The sequence below is a fragment of the Astatotilapia calliptera genome, chromosome 12, assembly GCF_900246225.1.
Source record: "Astatotilapia calliptera chromosome 12, fAstCal1.2, whole genome shotgun sequence".
Taxonomy (NCBI): domain Eukaryota; kingdom Metazoa; phylum Chordata; class Actinopteri; order Cichliformes; family Cichlidae; genus Astatotilapia; species Astatotilapia calliptera.
This window is the reverse complement of record NC_039313.1, coordinates 34798782-34818209: the sequence shown is the minus strand read 5'-3', so window position 1 is coordinate 34818209 and position 19428 is coordinate 34798782. Positions and strand designations below refer to the sequence as shown.

Sequence of the window (19428 nt, the reverse complement as noted above, 5' to 3'; positions counted from 1 at the left end):
GAAAGTTTTAAGCCTAATCTTAAAAGTAGAGATAGTGTCTGTCTCCAAATCCAAACTGGAAGCTGGTTCCACAGAAGAGGGGCCTGAAAACTGAAGGCTCTGCCTCCCATTCTACTTTTAAATACTCTAGGAACAACAAGTAGGCCTGCAGAGCGAGAGCGAAGTGCTCTAATGGGGTGATACAGTAAGATGGGGCCTGATTATCCAAGACCTTGTATGTGAGGAGCAGGATTTTGAATTCTGGATTTAACAGGAAGCCAAAACAGGAGAAATCTGCTCTCTCTTTCTAGTCCCTGTCAGGACTCTTGCTGCAGCATTTTGGATTAGCTGAAGGCTTTTCAGGGAGTTTTTAGGGCATATTGATAATAATGAATTACAGCATGTGACATGTGGCGCAGAATCAGTCCACCAAAGTATCCAGTTTGGCCCACAAGATGACTGTAATTGAAATTGAAGAGTGGAAGGTCATTATTTTTTGGAGTTTGGGGTAATAATCAGATCAAAGCTGGATCACCATCGGTTTTAAAGCAACACAGAAGAGAAGTAACACAGACATTAATAGCAGCACTTATCAAGGAACACAGGAGAACTGAGATGTTACCACAGAAATGAGGCGTGAGGAACTGAAACCAATAAAAATCAACTTGAACCAAAACACAAAACTACAAAAGTGAGAGTCATGGCTAGAACAACCATAAACCAAAAGCAGGGGTCAAACACTTCATATTATTACCAGAAATAAAACTCACAGTCTGCTAAAAATGTAAGGAAACCAAAACCAGAATCCAAAGTTCAATAAACAGAAAAACTTCAAACACTAGAATAACAATAAAACCCAAATAGAAATCAAATATACTGACTGAGAATTCTAAAAGCCCTCAAAAGCACTAAATCCTGACTGAGGCAGGTATGTTGTTTCTTAGCCATGTAAAGAACAGGCTCGAGCAGGTTATACAAATATCAGCTTCAAAGTACCGCAGAAACTATCATTTTATAGCCTGCCTAATGAAAAGGTTTTACACTACACAGGGGACATGAATGGTGTGATCCATCCTATTGCTAAATTTAATATCCATAATTTTTATGTTTCTGGCTATGTTTTTTGGTGTTTTAAACTCATTTGGAATCTGGAATCACTTGCATCTGGAAATTGTTTGAAAAACCAAGAATTCATTGATTATCTGGACTGCAAGATGCAGCTTTCTTAATTCAGATCATTCTGATCCAGATTAAATCCCTGGTGATGAGGAATATCTTTTATATTCTCCAGTCCCTGGCAGTTTTATTGGTCCCTAGTCTCCTCCTGTTGTCAGTTATGGGTATCACATGTAACAGTGCTCACCTTTCTTTGTATGAGAACTAGCAAAACATCCTCACGATAAACTTAGATCCTAAATTTAGAGCTCAGACTTTTGGCATGGAGCGGTTTGTTTCTTAATTATCTGACAGTTATTGTAAATTAATCTTTCCTTTTAATTTCCTTTTAATTCTTTCTGATGGATTCCTTTACAAAGCTCACACAGTTATGCCCACATATTACTCCGCAATGCATTCTGCTTATTTACACATTTTCACTGGGATACAACCTTCAACAAGTTTAAGATAAGATGAGATAAAATGTAGTTTATGTATCCCAAAATGTACCCAAAGTTGGATTTTTAAAAAATTTGTTACAGAAGCTAAATAGAAAGTATGGAGCTAAATAAAAATGAACCAAAATATGAAAAAAATAAGGTAAAATCTAATCTGAAAATCAAGATAAATTAAGTCAAAATTTAAACAAATATATTACTAAAGCAGAATTATCTCACATTCAACAGAACAGCGAAACAATATTAAAATGGCTGAGTGTAGTAAAAACAGGGTACCAAATATTAGATAACATTAAAGTGGATTAGCAAAATAGTGTATCATGCTATTATTTATTACTATTATTGTCTGTGAAGGTTCTCAGTCATCCAGGTCATCGTAGTCTAAGGAGCTTGGAAAGAAGCAATCTTAAGCAACTTAAAGAAGTCCAGACGCTTTTCTTTCCAAGCTATTACTATTATTATTTGTATTTATAAAGCACCATATGACTATTGCTTGTTCTAAACAGTAGAAGCATTTTAAGAAAATATATAAAATATGTGGAAGGTTTTTCTTTCTGTGATTCATTCATTCATAATTTGAACCACTGTACAGCTTTCAGCTATAATCCAGCTTTTGTGTTTTTAGGTTTTAGCTGCCACATCAGTGTTAGCTAAAGTCTTTGTTAGTGGGGAAAATGACAGTTTACTTTTTATCTTCTACAACAAACTGCGCTATTTATACACCTAAATGCTTGCAGTGTCCATTTTTAACCCACTAAGATAAAAAATAGAGCACAGAAGAGGCTCCTTTAATGCGACATGTTTCGCAATGTATCATGGGAAACATAGGAGGACGTTCCCAGTCGTGCTTCTGCTGCTGGTGTCAAATCTTGCTTCGTGTATGGGCTCTGTGTAGGTAAAAGACAGCTGACACAGCGCCTAAACTCTCGCGAAATTGGCAACAAATCTGACCAAAATGCTGAGGCTTGGCTATTTCCGGGTCATGGAGAGGCCGTGGTGGACAGGACGAAAGGCGGAGTGATTACTAGAGAGGCTTTGCTGGCAAGTGAGTCACTATCCAGCTGTTGCTAATCACCTCAGTGCATGTCTGCAGAAGCTAACCGCAGCTAACTAGCTTGGTACTGCCCGACAGCCCCCTTCCCCGGTCACATGAGACGAATTTGACCGAAGAGAGGATGGCGGAGCGGGATATGCCGCCGGGAGATCTTCCTCTGCGGTCTTCTCCAGAAAGTTCCGACAAACAAAACTCCTCCGATGAAAACGGACACACTGACAGCCCGGACGAAACTCTCTCCCCGACCTCAGTGATTTACTTCAAGGAGGCTTTAAACTCGTCCAACCTGCGCTTCGCAAAGGCTGGATCGCTGCCGCCCGCTCCGCTTCGACAGTATGACTTCCAGATTGAACGAATCGAATCGAGGCGACGAAGTAAGTGCTGACCAACTTCAAAAAGTACACCTTTCCCTGACAGCTAACACTAGCTTCCTAATACACTGAGAATACCAACTGTAACGCTGCAGTTTGTGCTGCTAGCATTGTTGGCTAACTTTCCAGCGTCCGTAAACAAACACCTTGCTGACACATGAACTCAGTAAAGTACCAGGAGTTATCGGAGCTAAAGCTGGGGAGAGGATAAGCTACATCACATGATTGTTGATTCTCAGCCTCAGATTTCTGTCTGCAAAGTAAAAGCCGCTGTGTGTTCTTCTGTGTTGTTTCTCGGCTAATGTGTCAACATGTGTCATGTGTTTTGACAGGCTTGGTTGACTCACCTTGCTGCTGGTTATTATTGTTGTTGTTGTATAGATTTATCATTTATCTGATTTGGAGCTGCAGAAAGTGACCTCCTGGCTCCTTTCCTAACCACTTGAAAAAAAAAAGTAGAATTCCTAAGGAGTTTTTAAGGAAAATAAGATCGCTCAGAGAATCCAGCTGCCCTTACACCAGGCTGTTTAATACTGTGACAGTGAGTGTTGTTTACATGGGTCTGCTGTGTTGAAACTATGCCTCAAAGATGTACTGCAGATGGCTCATCTTTGATACCTCCTCTAGTGTCTTTGTGTCGTCTTTCATGCCATTAATACAGAAGAAAACTATCACTTCCTTCCCAATGTCCGAATTAAATAATAAAAAGGATGAAAACTTTCCAAATCCTTCCATCCAACTTCTGATACTTATCTGGGTCTGGGTCACGGGTGCAGTAGCCTTCTTTCTCCCCAGCAACCTCCTTTAGCTGTTCTGGGGGGCATTGAGACATCCCCAAGCTAAATGAGAGACATAATCTCTCCATTATCCCCCTTGGTCGCCTCTCAGTGGGACGTGCCCCGAATACCTCAACTTTGAACCTTTTCTGAATGACCAAGCTCCTAACCCCCTCTCTAAGGGAGAGCTAAGGCACCTTTTCAATCGCTATCTAAAGCTGGTGGTTATAGGTCAGGGGGGGATGTAGCTCTACCAGTAAATTCACAGCTACGCTTTCACGTTCATATCCACAACACTGGTGATGTTGCATCAGTCCATCTTTCAACGTCCTGCTTTGTTCCACCCTCACTCATTAACAAGACGATCGAGATATTTGAGCTCCTCCACTGGAAGGTACATCCCATCCCCAACCCGGAGTGGGTATTCCACTCTTTGTTAATATTTATTAACAAACATGATGAGCATCACTTAAGGCTCATGTTGATGATTTAATTTTGTGTGCTGTGGTGAGCTTCTGGGTGGTGTTGTGTACTTTCCTTTCATAAAGGGATTGTCCAGTGTGTCCTCTGTTAAAAGAGGTAATAAAGGAAGCATTCAGACACCTTTCTTTAGTATTTACAGGAACTCTTAAAAGGAGTGGATGTATGTCTTATAGCTCTTATTCTGGCTGCAGATACTTTAGGGTCACTTAATTCAGTTAGAAACCTTCCTGAGGTATTGAGTCTTTGACTGATCCTGTCGTTGGTCGTGACAGAGTTAACCTGTTGTTAAAATACCTGTTTGCTTTCACATCTTCATTCTCTATCAGCACACAGGTCTCTGTGGCATTTAAGATATATAGATCCTTTTTACTTTTAGTTTCCAAAGCTCTTGCAGAGAGACCTTAAATAAATGTAGGCAATAGGTCAGTAATGTCTGTCCATAACGTTACAGTATAAAACTTGAGTAACATCCTATTCTTAATTCATAGGCTTTAATACTATGTTGGCCCACCCTTTGCAGCTATGAAAGCTGGAACTCTTCTAAGGTTTTCCACAAGGTTTAGGAGTGTTTATGGGGATTTTTGATGGTGGTCTCACAGTCTCCCCTCTAATTCATCCCAAAGGTGTCCTATCAGGTTGAGGTCAGGACTCAGTGCAGGCCAGTCAAGTTCTTCTACACCAAACTCTCTCATTCATGTCTTTGTGGACCTTGCATTGTGCAGTGGTGTGCATTCATGTTGGAACAGGAAAGGGCGTTCCCCAAACTGTTCCCAAAATGCTGAGAGCATGAAGTTTTCCTAAATGTCTCGGTATGCTGAAGCGCTAAGAGTTCCTTTGGGCCAAGTCCAGCTTCTGAAAAACAGCCCCCGGCATAATCATAGTAAGTAAAAGTAAGTAAGTAAAATTTTATTTATATAGCACATTTCTAGATAGAGATCACAAAGTGCTTTACAAGATATAACAGATTAAAAAGACAAAATACAAACAAAGTTAGCAAAAGGCAGTTTTAAAAAGATGTGTTTTTAGCTGTTTTTTAAAAGTAATCAATGAATCAGCGGATCGTAAGTCCTGAGGAAGGGAATTCCACAGTCTGGCGGCCACAGTAGCAAAAGCTCTATCACCCCTAGTTTTCAGTCTCGTATACTGAATGACAAGTAGGCCCTGACTACTCGACCTCAGAGACCTACTAGGGGCATAGGGCTGTAAAAGTTCAATGATATATGGTGGTGCTTGTTGTTGAAGAGCCTTGAAAGTTAAAACCAAAATCTTAAACTGGACTCTAAATTCAACAGGAAGCCAATGTAACTGCATGAGCAACGGTGTTATATGTGAAAATTTAGAAGCTTTCGTCAAAAGTCTTGCTGCAGCATTCTGAACGATCTGCAGACGCTCCAAAGAACCTTTATTTAAACAAGTAAACAGGGAATTGCAATAGTCCAGTCGTGAAGAGATAAAAGCATGAATAACAATCTCCAGTTCGGTATAGGATATAATAGAGCTCAATTTAGAAATATTTCTTAAATGATAAAAGCAAGACCGAACAAGAGATTTAACATGACTATCTAACGTAAGAGCAGGATCAAGGATAATCCCTAAGTTCCTGACAGATGGTTTTACAAACGTTGAAAGAGGACCAAGAGCATTTATTATACTGGGTATATGTCTATCTGGGGCACATAAGAGGACTTCGGTTTTACTTTCATTTAGTTGGAGGAAGTTTTCAGCCATCCAGCCTTTAATGGTTTCCAAGCACACATTTAAAAGCCGCAGCTTGGCCCATTACAGTCAGACAAGTACCACTTTCCTGGCAACCGCCAAACCCAGACTCATCCATCGCAATGCCAGACGGAGAAGTGTGATTCACCACTCCAGAGAAAATGTGCCCAATCCACTAGAGTCTAGTAGTATCCTTTATACCACCGCATCTTACATCACTCGGTGATATAAGGCTTGGATGCAGCTGCTCAGGGATGTAAACACATTCCACGAAGCTCTGTGTGCACTGCTCTTGATCTAATCTGAAGGAACGTGAAGTTTGAGGTCCTACCGATTAACTCTGGAGAAAGTTGGCGACCTCTGTGCACTATGTGCCTTAGCATCTTTAAGCTGCCCCCAAAATACCAATGCAACATGGTAGAGAGGTTCAGTTTGGTTACGCTGTAGTCACCTGTGATCAGATGGCTGTCAATCGAAGTAGAAAGCGTATAAAATAATCGTCCCCATAAAGTTGTTACAATATGGAAACTAAGCTGTTTACTGTACATGCTATAAACATGTTTGTTTCTGCTGTAAAACTGAAGGTTTTAACACATCTGTGAGGATTGACTCACTTTTCTAGCCTCATGTGAACATTAAAGCAACTGCAGTTTTTGACTGTATTATACTGAACACATGGTGTTACTTTCTAAGAGAAAACAGAGGTTCGTTTCAGACAAACAAAGCAATCGATTAAAAAAAAAAAAAAAAGTGAAAACTTTCTCAATTAAATTTGTCACATGTTTATTTTTGTTGTCCTCTGATGGCACGGAGTGTCATCCTCTAAAGATGATCTGATTGTCAATATCCAGCTCGATGTTTAAGGTGTTAGGCCCAGGGAAGCTGTACCAGAATGGGTGGGGGATTTAAAAAAATAGATGGCCCCCGCTTACATCTGGGACCTTTGGCCTTATTGCCCTTCATGCTCACTGCTGCTGCTGTTTTTCTGCTGCAGCCAGCTGACAGGCCTGTGTTCGAGACTGGGAGGAGGGGGCATGTTGTTGATGCTTCAGAGAGACACAGGCCCTCTGCTGCATCATTAGCCTTGGTTGGTTACTCCGGGGACCCCCCTCCCCCCCTTATTTTAGCTTCTTTTTTTTTACGCATGCACCATCTGCTCACGTGACAATGTGTTGCTGTACCCAGCGCTGCCGTCAGCCATCTTGGTCAACACCCACCCAGTGCATTCACTGCGGTGCGCAGGCAGTCCAATCACAGAGAACCGGTGCTAAGCTGACCGGAGGAGGGCTGTGATTTTTCAGCACGGTGCTCTCTGTTGCATTTTAAATCCCCAGTCGGCACAAAAGGCGATAACAAGAGGCTGAAGAGGAGGAGGCGGTGGAGGAGTAGAAGGCACAGACAGCAGCCTGTTTCACTCAGTTGTAGCAAGGAGGAGAGGAGGATGCATGCATAAAGAGGAGGAGCACCCTTTCTAACACCTGCTGAAGGCTGCTGTGGGCCTTTCCCGTCTTGTCCTTTTTGTTTCTTCCTCTGATTCTCTTTTCATCTTTCATCCTCTTGTTTTTCTGGCCTTCTCTGGCTGTTGGAACGCAAAGCTCCTGCATCTTTTGTACCTCCCCCCTCCCTTTTCCCCTTCGGTGGTGTTGGTTTTGCCTCGCACAAGCTGAGTCATCATGTCTGATCTGACGCCTCAGAGCGAAACCCCGACTCCCACCACAGACAAGATCACCCAGGCTGCCAGGGAGACCATTTATCTGTGCAACTTTCGCGTCTCTGTCGATGGCGAGTGGCTGTGCCTCCGCGAGCTCAACGACATCTCGCTCACGCCAGACCCCGAGCCGGTCCATGAAGGTAACGTGACAGATTAGCTCAGCGTTTGAGGAAGTGTTTGTGAGCACATTACGTTATGTGTTAGGGCGTGGTGGTGTGCATCGCGGACACCAGAAGCAACATATTTCACCTGGTGAACGGTGTGAGCTGTGTCACGACGGGTTTGATTTCATCGAGGGTTACGCAGCAGGATGACGCCACTTATAAATAAGCCAGGGGCGGACAACAAAGCAGCCAGGTCCTGCTGGGAGGCTTCAAGTACTTGGTAGCTGTTGCTCCTTACAGAAGATCCCAGTTGCACAGAACAAACATGTTTGTGTGCTGATGATTTTCATTTAGTTTCTCCCACTGACAAAGCGGAGTGCAGCCAATTATAGATTTGGCAGCAAACACAAGCCTGACTGTAAACAGATATCTATAACTGTGTGCTCTGTTTTTATTGTTTTTAAAACTGCCACACCTACTCTCAGCACGAGCAGGCCAGCTGGCAGGCACTCGTAGGCAGTTCAGTTGGCAAATGAAGCGCTGCAGCTTTCAGCCTACACCGCTGAAGAGTCCACTTTAATGACATTACAGAAGCCCATTAACAGACAACAGAAACATCTGCTTTAGGCTTTAGTTCTCTCTCCTCTTCACTCACTTTGCATAGGTTTCTGAGGTTCTTGTTATTGATAACGACAACATGCACAATTTTGTTGCTTAAATCTATCATAGCACTGGTAGTGTCAAACCTTTTTATGGGAGACGTGGCAGTATTTATTTTAATGTTCATACAGTTTATCCACATGGCTTAATTTAACAAGCTGGGTAATCATTTCCATCCTGTTGAACATTTTCTCAATCAGACTGATTCAGATCCACAGGGACAGATACAGGACATCTTATATTTTAAACATATGCACATAATATTTTTATTGTATAATAACTGTTCATGATATGTTTATTATTATTATTGTTAGTAGTATTATAGTTACTATAGACTGTATAAAAAGATGGATGTAGCCAGCGTGACGTCACATATTGGTTGGCGAGATCCTGCCATGTGATTCCACCACCGCTCTTGGTGGTTTTAAAAACTGGAGGTAACAAGTGAGGGCTGGGTCTGAAGCTGAGGGACACTGCACACTTATCAGCCACACAATAGAGCATGCTCTGCTTTATCCACCTTTTTAAGTCTTAATTGTAACATTAAAACAAATGAGCTTCATGTTGTATTTACTAAGACCTGAAACTTGTGATATATCCCATAAGGTTGTTAGAGAAAGAAAGATAAAGGAAGGTTGTTTTCCTACAGACACGTACAGAGTCAAAGACCTTATTACAGCCGCTGGTATCGCCCCCTGCTGGCTGCATTAGGAAGAATGCAGCTTTAAGGAGCTAAAGCGTTGGCGTCACTTTTCAGAGGTGGAAGCTTATGGATCTGTAGTTTCCACTGAAAGCGTTATAAAAGTTCTTCTTCTTCTTCTTCCTCTTCTTCCTCTTCTTCTTCTTAACGATAAATGACAAAGCTTGGCTCTTTGTCATTTATCGTTGGAAGGAAAACACCAGATAGAGATGGTGGAGAAAATGGTTTTAATCAAGCAGACCAGTACCCACTATAAAATACCCAGATAAGTCAGGCCATCCTCCTGAACCAGATCAGTATTTCTCAGTGTCTCGTTGTTTAGTTGCCTAAATTTTTTTTCCCCAGTTTTCTACAATTTTCTATTTTACTTTCAGCATTAACATTATAATACAAATTTATACAGTTTTAATACCGGCATGCTGAGGATCTCTGCTAATTTGTTTACATTTTGCGTTAGAGAGAATAAGATGAACATGCTGCACTGCAAATGTAAACTTTAAATGTGTAACTGTATTAATAATGTAAACAAATCTGCAGGGCAGCATAGAGCACCTCCACTAAAAACCTCTCTGTGTTAAATGCTGACATAAATAATAGATCAGGCGTGCAGAACGAGTGGACTGTATTAAACTTTCACATTCTCTTAATTGAGACTATTTCTCTTGCAGACACATTTTATAGTTTTATATTAAAACTGTATATAATCTTCAGATTTACAAGGTTTTTCACAGTAAGTCCTGGAGTTTGTCTTCTTTTAGCTATTTGTAATGATGGAGTCTTTGTTGTCTTGCTGTGTATTCTTTATTTCACCTTCCTGGAAACTGACTTTTTTAAAATTTCTGTTTAAGAAATACAGAGCTGACTTTCAAACGAGTTTAGTTCCTGATTTATTTGTGCTGTTAAATTCTGAAGGTGAGAATTATAAGTCTGTTTCCTTTTCTCCGTCTTTTAGATCCCAAGGATCCCATCGCAATCGAGAGGCTTAACTTGATGAACATGGCCAAACTGAGCATCAAGGGCCTGATCGAGTCTGCGCTCAACCTGGGACGCACGCTTGACTCTGACTATGCACCTCTGCAGCAGTTCTTTGTCGTGATGGAGCACTGTCTGAAACACGGGCTGAAAAGTAAAAACTGCATTCGTGTTGTCTTTTATAACTCCTTACAGTTTTTGACAGTGAGATGTGAGAGATTAAAATGTACAGCTGACATAGCTGTAAGGAATATTTAGTCTTAAACTCCTGCTTTAGTTTCCTTTTAACTGTATTGAGGCCAGTGTGTTTTTGCTCTTTCTGTATGCACGCTCTCAGTCTGTCCGTCTCATCGTTGTCTGTCAATCTTCAGCTAAGAAGACCTTCCTGGGGCAGAACAAGTCCTTCTGGGGACCATTGGAGTTGGTTGAGAAGCTGACGCCTGAGGCAGGAGAGATCACTGCCAGCGTAAAAGACCTGCCCGGGCTCAAGTGAGTTTGTTCAAAGTTTCCTACAAAAAAAGGCTCTTCTGCTTGGATTTTAATTATGTCATCTGAGCTTTAAACAATGCCAGAACGTGGCTGGAGCTTCTTTGCTAGCTGCCTTAATCTTGTAAAGGCTGTTAGTGTGTGCAAATCTCACTCTTCCCATGTTTGATACCAGAACTCCTCTAGGAAGAGGACGCGCCTGGTTACGACTGGCCTTGATGCAGAAGAAGCTCTCAGACTATATGAAGACCATCATCAACAGAAAGGACCTGCTCAGGTGTGTTTGGATCGTAATATTCACAGAGGCGAAGACTTTATGTGAACAGATGAATGTGGTGTCTCTTGTTGACCACTGCAGTCACAACATCTATCAGTTGGCAGTACAGTCATTAATTATAACAAATGATTATGATTTATCAGGTAATTGCATTAAACTTCTCCAGAAGGCAAAAACACCACAAATATGAAGGAAAGGTTCAGTTCACTGACTTTACTTAGCAGATGAGGAGGCGAGCAGGCAGCTTGCAGCACAATCTTCATTCACCTGTATGTTTAAGCTGCCACACTCCTGATAATGCACAACTTTAACCTTTAATAACAAAGCAAACCTGGTTGCTTAGAGCAGTTATCACCTCGATCAAAGCTGGCTGTGGTCAAACTCAGTCACGGACAGACAGGTGTTGAGGCCCAGACAGCAGCTTGTATTACTGGCTGTGCTGTTTTATTTAAACGCTACTACATAAATCTACATGTAGATTCTGTCTTCTTAGTTTCCCTCCAATGTCACCATTATAATCCCGTGTTCAGTTTACCGCCTGGTCAGCTGGCTCAGGAGGATGAGAGTCCGGCTCCAAAGCGGTGGGTCAGGAGTTTGCGGTGCACTTGCTGCTCATCTTATATCAGCCAGTGGAGCAGTCAGATAGTTCACCTGACCCTGAAATAATAGCAGCTGGTCAAAGTCTTTTTTAAGAAGGATGCTTCAGTGCTTCCTTCATATGATCTCCTATCCAGAGGATGCAGTGAAGCATCCTTTATGAAAGGAGACAATGTTGTCCCACAGTTCATACCACACTCTGTCTGCATGACATGGATCATGTAAATCCTCATTTTAGTGCATTCATTATTTTTATGCCATTTGTTAAAGGTTTTGAATTTTCAACAACAAGCTTTTGAACCTGCAGGTTCAACTTTGAACTTTACACTGTGGTAAAAAAATCTTATCAAGTCTTATCAAGGTGTTTTATCTTGATGAGCTCCCTAAATCCAGATTGCGAGCTGTTTTAATCAAAGTGTGTTTAAGGTGTGTAATCAGTCAGTTTGTATTAGTAATGCCTGTTCTTGGACTTTGGCATCAGCTGGGTCTGGTTCCATCCCTCAGCCCCTGACCCCACCATGTAGCCTGTCTCAAGTGGCCATCTGAGGATCTGCAGTTTTTGTTTTGGTTTGGGGTTTTTTGTTTGTTTGTTTTTGGCTCCGGTAGTATTATATACAAACCTAAAACCCTTCCGCCTGACGTTGTAGCCCTTTCTGTCTCTTCTCTGTAGTGAATTTTACGAGCCAAACGCGTTGATGATGGAGGAGGAAGGCGCCGTCATCGCCGGGCTTCTGGTTGGATTAAATGTCATCGATGCCAATCTGTGTATGAAGGGAGAGGACTTGGACTCGCAGGTTAGTCTGCTTTCACCTTCACCTCTAACTCCACTTAGAGCAGCTCAAACTAAATGAGAAGTAAGGCAGAGGAAAAGTCATCACACTCCCTGGTGTGGCATCGTTTTCTCTCAGCCCATGTAGAACAAGCGCGTCAAATTCAGTTTCACTGATCGCATCAAAGGCCAGACATGGACTTTATGACATGTGTAAAATAGCTTGTTATTTTCTGCAATAACGCCAACAACCTGACATGATACAAGTTCATGTTAAAGGGAAATAATCCATCATTTTATTTGTAAATGTCTAAAGTGGCCTCTTTCAATGATTGAAGCATGTGGTGTGTACTGGCTAGAAAGAGTAAACGAATAAATGTTTGGGAGATCTGTTTATGTTTTCATTTTTCTGAAAGACAAAAAATGTTTCATGCATTAGAATATCATTTTAAAATCACCAAATACCTGTGTGGTATCGGTCTTAAAAATCTGGTCTGTGTCGGCCGGGTTTGGTCCAGATTTGGCAGATGTGGTGCAGACAGTGTCTACACTGTGGTGTGGTTATTTAGAATTATTGAATGAAGTTTGTTTGGCATTCAACTTTTGGCCAGATGGCATTTATATATCTGTATATTTGAACTCTCACTAATGAGTTGTTGTTTCGTTTTTTTCCTACAGTCAGTACTTTCCCTTAAAAATGCCAACAAAAGCCTTTCGTTAAACCAGGCGTGGGGAACTCCAGGTCTCCTGCAGGTTTTAGATCTCACCCTGGGTCAACACACCTGAATCAAATGATTAGTTCCTTACCAGACCTCTGGAGAACTTCAAGACATGTTGAGGAGGTCATTTAGCCATTTGATTGAATCATCTGTGATGGATCAAGGACACAGCTAAAACCTGCAGGACACCGGCCCTCGAGGCCTGGAGTTCCCCACCCTGAGTTAAACCATCTGTTCAGATCATTTAAATATGAAGTACAGCGATGTTTCCTTTACACAGCAGCAGCACAACTGAATTAAGAGCAATGTAAAGGGGCGCAGCGATTTGGGCTCTGAGGCCTGTGTCCCCGCTCTGCTTCATAAACATTAAAATGTTGAGCAGTGCAGCTTCAGGTTGTTCTTGTTTCAGCAGCTCACAGCTTGTCAGTCAGGATGTTCAGCTCTCAGGTTGGGAGTCCAGAGTGACTGTGAGGAATGTTGCAGCTCTTTGTTCATATCCGCCTGAGCTTGGAGACTAAAATATTTCAGCCTGCAGACTCTACACACATACTTTGAATTGTTTTACATACGAGGATGGCTCCTGTCATTTGTTTTTTGCCTTTTTCTTAAAACATCTGCAGGTTGGGGTGATCGATTTCTCCATGTACCTAAAAGACGGTGGACACAGCAGCAAGAGCGTGGAGGGGTGAGTCCTGGCTCCTCTAGTCCCATCAGCAGTAGCTGTGGGCCTGTAATCGGAGCGTGTGTTTTGTTTTTGCTTCACTCCTACCTCTGTCGACTGACAGCCATTTGTCTTGAACTTAATTGACAGAAAGTGTTCTTTTATTTGGACGGCTGGATTGAGCCCCAGCCTTCGGACCATATTTTTCCAATGTGTGGCCTTTAAACTTGAATATTGAAAAAGATTTCCGTTCCATGCCTGAAACACATTTTAGCCTCAACAGTTTAAAAATACTGCACTAGAATGAGATTTTCTGTCAGATTTCTATTGTTTTGTTTGTGTTGCTGTGTGTTTGTGTGCCTGACGGCTAACTGCACGTTTCTCTTTGTGCGTTTTCAGGGACGGTCAGATCACAGCGATTCTCGATCAGAAGAACTACGTGGAGGAGCTGAACAGACATTTAAGGTTTGTCGGGGTGGTGCGCTCACTTTGCTCTCCTCACCTTGTCGAGCTCGGTGACTCACCTGCTTTCTGCCTGTTTACAGCGCGTCGGTAAATAACCTGCAGGCCAAAGTGGACGCTCTGGAAAAGTCCAACACGAAGCTGACAGAAGAGGCGAGTCTCACAGTGATCATCTTCAAAAACTGTCTTTAAATGTCAGCCTTACATGTTTTTAGCCCGGCTGCAGGGACTTCCTGTTTACCAAGCTGCTTTGTTGATTTCTGTCCTTGCAGCTCGCAGTGGCGAATAACAGGATCATCACTTTACAAGAAGACGTGGAGAGAGTAAAGGAGGAGAGCTCGTATCAGCTGGAGTCCAGAAAGGTGAACACTGCTTATCTGCCAGTTTATGCAGCAGCTGACTCGAGCATTTGGAAATTTGTAGTAAAAGCAAGCGTTCCTTTTTTCTTCAGGCATTAAGAAGTGATTCAGCAGCAGACGGACAAGCGCTGGGGGAAACACGCAAGCAGCTCAAAGAGGAAACTTTGCTTCGACTGGTGCGTTTCAGCTGTTTGACAGTCTTTGTGTAGCTTTAAGTCGTTGAAGCGTTGATACCAGCGAGAGATTATACATGTAGCCGTGTCATCTGCTGACAAAGTTTGTAGTTAATAGTAACAAATGTGCTTGGCCTGTTTAGTGTTTTCATTTTTAGCTGCCATTTACACAGAAATACAACAAAGCTTATGTGGAGAAAGACAGTCAGCCCAGTCCAAATTCAGTCCATTTAGCTTAGAGTTTAATTATGACATTCCTGCTTATATTTTTCTAACTGACAAAGTCTGACTTGTGTGCAGGATGTGGAGAAGGAGCTGGAGGTGCAGATCGGGATGAAGCAGGAGATGGAGCTGTCCATGAAGATGCTGGAGAAAGACGTCTGTGAGAAGCAGGACGCTCTGGTGGAGCTCAGACAGCAGCTGGAAGACCTTCGTGCCATCAACCAACAGCTAATGCACAAGTCACAGGTGAGGCGGTGCTTCTCATGTCTGATTATGAGGACACTGCTTTTAAAAGGCTCACATCCACTTTTGTCTCTCAGGGCTTCACTCGTAGATTTCAGCTTTTCCCAGAAACTTGTAGGTGTTTAATTTCACTATTAGCTCTCTGTGAAATGATAAAGCATCACTTCCTGTCTAGAATAACTTGCAGTCAGCAGTAGATACTGACTGACAGTAAGAACTTGGCTTTTTTTTTTTTTCAGTTAAGGCAGAAAAGAGGAGGCCACTTCAATGAGAAAGTTCAAAGGTCTGCTTAACTGTAAGAAGACTGAAACTGTTCCACAAAGCAAGAATAAAATGGACGATAGCAATTAGTTTACTGGAACACATTGAAAATATTAGGCGGAAAAAGTTTTCAACCTGGCCTCAGATTAAAAGGTGCACAGGTGATCTTCACTTTTGCTCTGAGTTTAGTCTCTTAATTTGGATTTCTTGCTGTCTGATCAACTAGGGATGGTCGCATTTATCAGATATTTCATCCGTCCACCTGTCCTTCCTTTTTCGGACCCCTATCCTGGTCTTCACAGCCGCCTAATCCCAATCCTCCACCTGCTGTTCTAGGGATGACGAGCAGGTGGAGGATTAGATCCCCAAAAATATCTTTTCACACAAATCCGAGTGTATATGGAGGAAAGACATCAGTTGACTAGTTTGGATCATCTTCTGCAGAGTGCCGATGCCAGCTCGAAACAGAAGAGTGAGATCATCGTTCGCATGGAGGAGAAAATGAACCAAATGTCAGGGACCATAAAACAGCTGGAGACCAGGTGAGGCTAGTTTATTATTACAGCACGATATGTATTTGGTGCTTCCAGATGACATTTCTTATGTTCATGGATCCATTTTCTCTCTCTTCACTTTCTTTTTCTTTAATTTTTTCCATCATTTGTTCGTCTGTTGTTTTGAAAAAAATCAGTGACAAACATTTGGCGAAGCAGGCCCGGAGCCTGAACTCTGCAGCGGGGAAGCTGCTGCAGCTGCAGCAGTAGCTGCCTGCTTTCACGAGTCTGAAAACAAACATACAACCCTGCCTAATATAGAAATAACCAAACTAGGATGTTATCTTTTCTGTACGATGCTCCTTTGTTGTTACAAAATAAAAACCATCTTCTTACAACCTCCTGCAGCGGCGCTCCAGCATCAGCTTTTAGTGTGGACTGAATGGATCCTTTAGCAGCCCCTTAATCCTCGTGTTTTCTGCCAGATGTGTTCGCCACATCAGATTTCTACTTCAGATTTCCGTTTCTAAAAACTGCCCCGGTAATGCTTTAGTCAGACATAAGATGAGTAGAGGTGCCTGATGGACTGATGTGCCAATAAACCCATGCTGAATACTTGACAGTTGCTGTAATGTGATTCGTCCTCAAACCTGAGGCTGTCAGATATTCTCAACTGACAGAGAGAAGTGGCGTGTGGCGCCAGATATCAGAGGGGTTTGTTGAAGTCGAACGTCCAGCGCAGAAGAAGGAAGGGGCAAAATTAATGAATAATTTAAAATTGTATGTGAACATAAGTTTGGTGTCAACTGTAGTAATCATTAGGCTAATAAAACGCTAAACAAACAGAGTCTGCTTCATGGTCTTTGGTCAGTGTCCCAGGTTGCTCTTACATTTTAGTTTGAGTTGATCTCTCTTCCCAGCCACGTTTCCCTTCATCACATTTTTATTTTTCCATGAGTTTATGTTAACCCGCTCACCCCAAACCAGATGCAAGCAGGCGGAGAAGGAGAGGGACCTGGCTTTAGAGGCGAACCGGCTCTTCAAGCAGGACTTTGGAGACAAAATCGAGAGTCTGCAGGTGGAGGTGGAGCAGCTGAGGAAGCAAAGGTAAAGTCTGGCGCCTCACTACTCCTGCTCCATCTGAAACACTGAGATGACCAAAACAAAGAGGAAGAGGACAAATCGCTTCCTTATTACTAAAACAGATTCTGAAGTACGATTTCACTACCTCATCTACACGAGGCGTTTTGTAGAAGCTGTGAGCCGTGGCAGTTGGCAAATCCACATTTTGAATTTATGCTGAAAATGAACATTTTTTCTTAATGTGGCCCTAATACTCCTTTCTATTTTATCACTCTTTCTTTGTTAAAACAGTCAGACTCTCACTCTGTGGTCTCAGTGCTCTCATTGAGATCTTTTAGAAGTTCATCACAGACTTGTGCGAGCGCATTTGTAACCATAGAAACGTACAAATACTAACGATATGTAGCCCATCAAACCACATCGATACAGAGAGTGGTTTCTAGAAAGTTTTGAGTAGCGACGTTTCACACAGATTTCAGTTACACAGGATGTATAACATGCAGGTTCTACCTGACGAAGGGACAAACACAGGTCAGAGGCCTGGCAGGAAACTGCTGGATGCACAGCTGTTAATCAAAGCTGCCATCAGAAGAATCTTATTTCTACTGTAACATTGGGCTTTCCTACCTCTTGGAGGTTCCCCTTTACCATAAACTTTGTTCCTTTTTCTGCTCCAGATATGTTTATTAATTACTGTCGTCACTGAACTATACGTTTCTATTCTTTGGCTTATTTTGCTGTTTCAGGTCTAATCTGGAGCGTGAGCTGAGAAAAGGTCGCGATCGAAAGAGCGAGCATCACCTCAGTGCCTCCTCGGTACCTCAGTCCAGCACTCCGCGGACCGACAGGAGACAACCAGGGGATGTACCAACAGTACGTGGATTCTCACATTAACGATATGTCCGACGAACAGCTGTCAGCTGTGGTTTGGTGGCTTATGACTGTGTTCTTAACAGCAACTCCCAGAATCCCCGTCAGTGAAGGAGAAAGACCAGTTCCAGAGTGGCCTGGAGGACAATACCAGCCTGTAGGTATCTCAGAGTTTCAAAAAATAGTGAAATTTATGGAAAAATAATTCACTTTTTCATGTCCCGTCTTTAACTTTGAAGGTCCCTGTCGCACCACGAGGATGAGCAGGTGAGATTTGACTTTTTACCTGTGTGAAAGTTTGGCCTTTTAATAAGTGGATGCTGAAGCAGTCAGCATGTACTGATGGCAGTGTGTCTTTGCACTGTTCAGAGACTCATGCATTTATTTCTTTTTGTTGTTCTTCCTCAGGAGTCGTTCTTGGAGATCAGCGAGCCTTCCATGTGTACGATGTGTGAGCAGGCCGACTCCCTCCTCAAGACAAAGGTACAAATTACTGAGGATCATTTTGAACTTGAGTTATCAAGAATATTTTTCTGTTTGGCATTGAAAGTTTACAGCTTCTTTAAATAGTTGACTCCTGTTTTTCTTGGGTTGAACTTCCTAAAGCTGTTACGGCTGTTCCAAAACTTATTTTCTGTATCAAAAAAAATATCAAACATATGCAAATAGTCTGGTTCAAATCCTGATTGTGGGGGATCCATTCCCATCTCATCCGTTTCCAGGCTGAGCACAGGTGGTGGAACTCCTCTTGTCCCCACACTTTTTAAGGACTGCCCACATCAAAGATCAGCATGATCATCTCAAAGGGCAAAGTGATTATTAAGACTACAGATGGTCAGCATTTTGGATCAGTGGTCAGTAAACTGCCCCGATCTCAAACCAATCAATGATTTATGGTCAGGCTTTAGAAGGCTGAAGCGGAGTCTTTGATTGGCCGGTTCTGGCCCTCAGGGTGGGTGCTGAATGGGGAGCTAACGTGGACTGCACCAAAGCCCAATATGAGATGAATATGATCTGTGAGTCATGCAAAGCTACTCTCATAGAACCAAAAAGTAAAAATAAGGCGCTGTAAATGAGCAGAATGGAGGAGAACTCGTGTCCCCAGCTGTGGTTTCCTTTAATGGAGTTTTTCTTCTTCTCTGCAGAAACAGTGTAAGAACTGCAGCGGCGTTTTCTGTGAGAGCTGCGTGTCCAAAGAGCTGCCTTTACCTTCCTCCATTCTCCCAGAGACGGTCTGCACCGCCTGCTACTCGCTGTTACTCCAACAATACGCTTCATCACCAACATGAACCCACAATCATCACACACAGCAGAGACGCGCGAGTGTAACAATGGCACCTAAAAACCAAAAAATCCCAACTTCCTGAGACATCCTAAGAATCACGGGGTCTGTGAGCTATTTAAATCAGGTGTGTGTGTGTGTGTGTGTGTGTGTGTGTGTGTGTGTGTGTGTGTGTGCGTGCGTGCGTGCGTGTGTGTGTGCGTTTTTCCTTAAAATAAAAACAGCTGACGCCATTTATCTTCCTTTTCTGGTTCGTGTTGGTGATTTAGGCTTCTGTCGGCACTTTTAAGCTAAACTTGCTCTCCCTCACATGGCTGGATTTAAACAAATA

General features: G+C 42.5%; 1 protein-coding gene across 5 annotated transcripts; it reads left to right on the top strand.

Annotated features, from left to right (window-relative positions):
• Positions 1-2414: 2414 nt before the first annotated feature.
• Positions 2415-19273, top strand: rufy3 (RUN and FYVE domain containing 3). 5 transcript variants are annotated; one of them, XM_026186609.1, is made up of 19 exons: positions 2415-2637; positions 2725-3020; positions 10120-10293; positions 10511-10628; positions 10801-10902; positions 12170-12293; positions 13608-13672; positions 14048-14113; positions 14194-14263; positions 14383-14472; positions 14562-14645; positions 14943-15110; positions 15813-15910; positions 16850-16969; positions 17692-17818; positions 17902-17972; positions 18055-18082; positions 18224-18298; positions 18961-19273. In XM_026186609.1, the coding sequence occupies exons 2-19, from the start codon at positions 2768-2770 to the stop codon at positions 19102-19104; spliced, it is 1977 nt and encodes a 658-aa protein (XP_026042394.1). In that variant the 5' UTR covers positions 2415-2637; positions 2725-2767; the 3' UTR covers positions 19105-19273. The 5 variants fall into 5 exon arrangements, with proteins under 5 accessions (XP_026042394.1, XP_026042393.1, XP_026042396.1 ...); XM_026186608.1 differs by having other exon boundaries at positions 2415-3020; XM_026186610.1 differs by lacking the exons at positions 2415-2637; positions 2725-3020 and adding an exon at positions 7164-7843.
• The last annotated feature ends 155 nt before the right edge of the window (positions 19274-19428 follow it).

Excerpts from the sequence above, each read along its gene's own strand:
- rufy3 (XM_026186609.1), top strand. The coding sequence starts at position 2,768 with ATGGCGGAGCGGGATATGCCGCCGGGAGATCTTCCTCTGCGGTCTTCT. Across the intron at positions 3,021-10,119 it reads AATCGAATCGAGGCGACGAA|ATCCCAAGGATCCCATCGCA; the intron begins GTAAGTGCTGAC and ends TCCGTCTTTTAG. Across the intron at positions 12,294-13,607 it reads GAGAGGACTTGGACTCGCAG|GTTGGGGTGATCGATTTCTC; the intron begins GTTAGTCTGCTT and ends AAACATCTGCAG.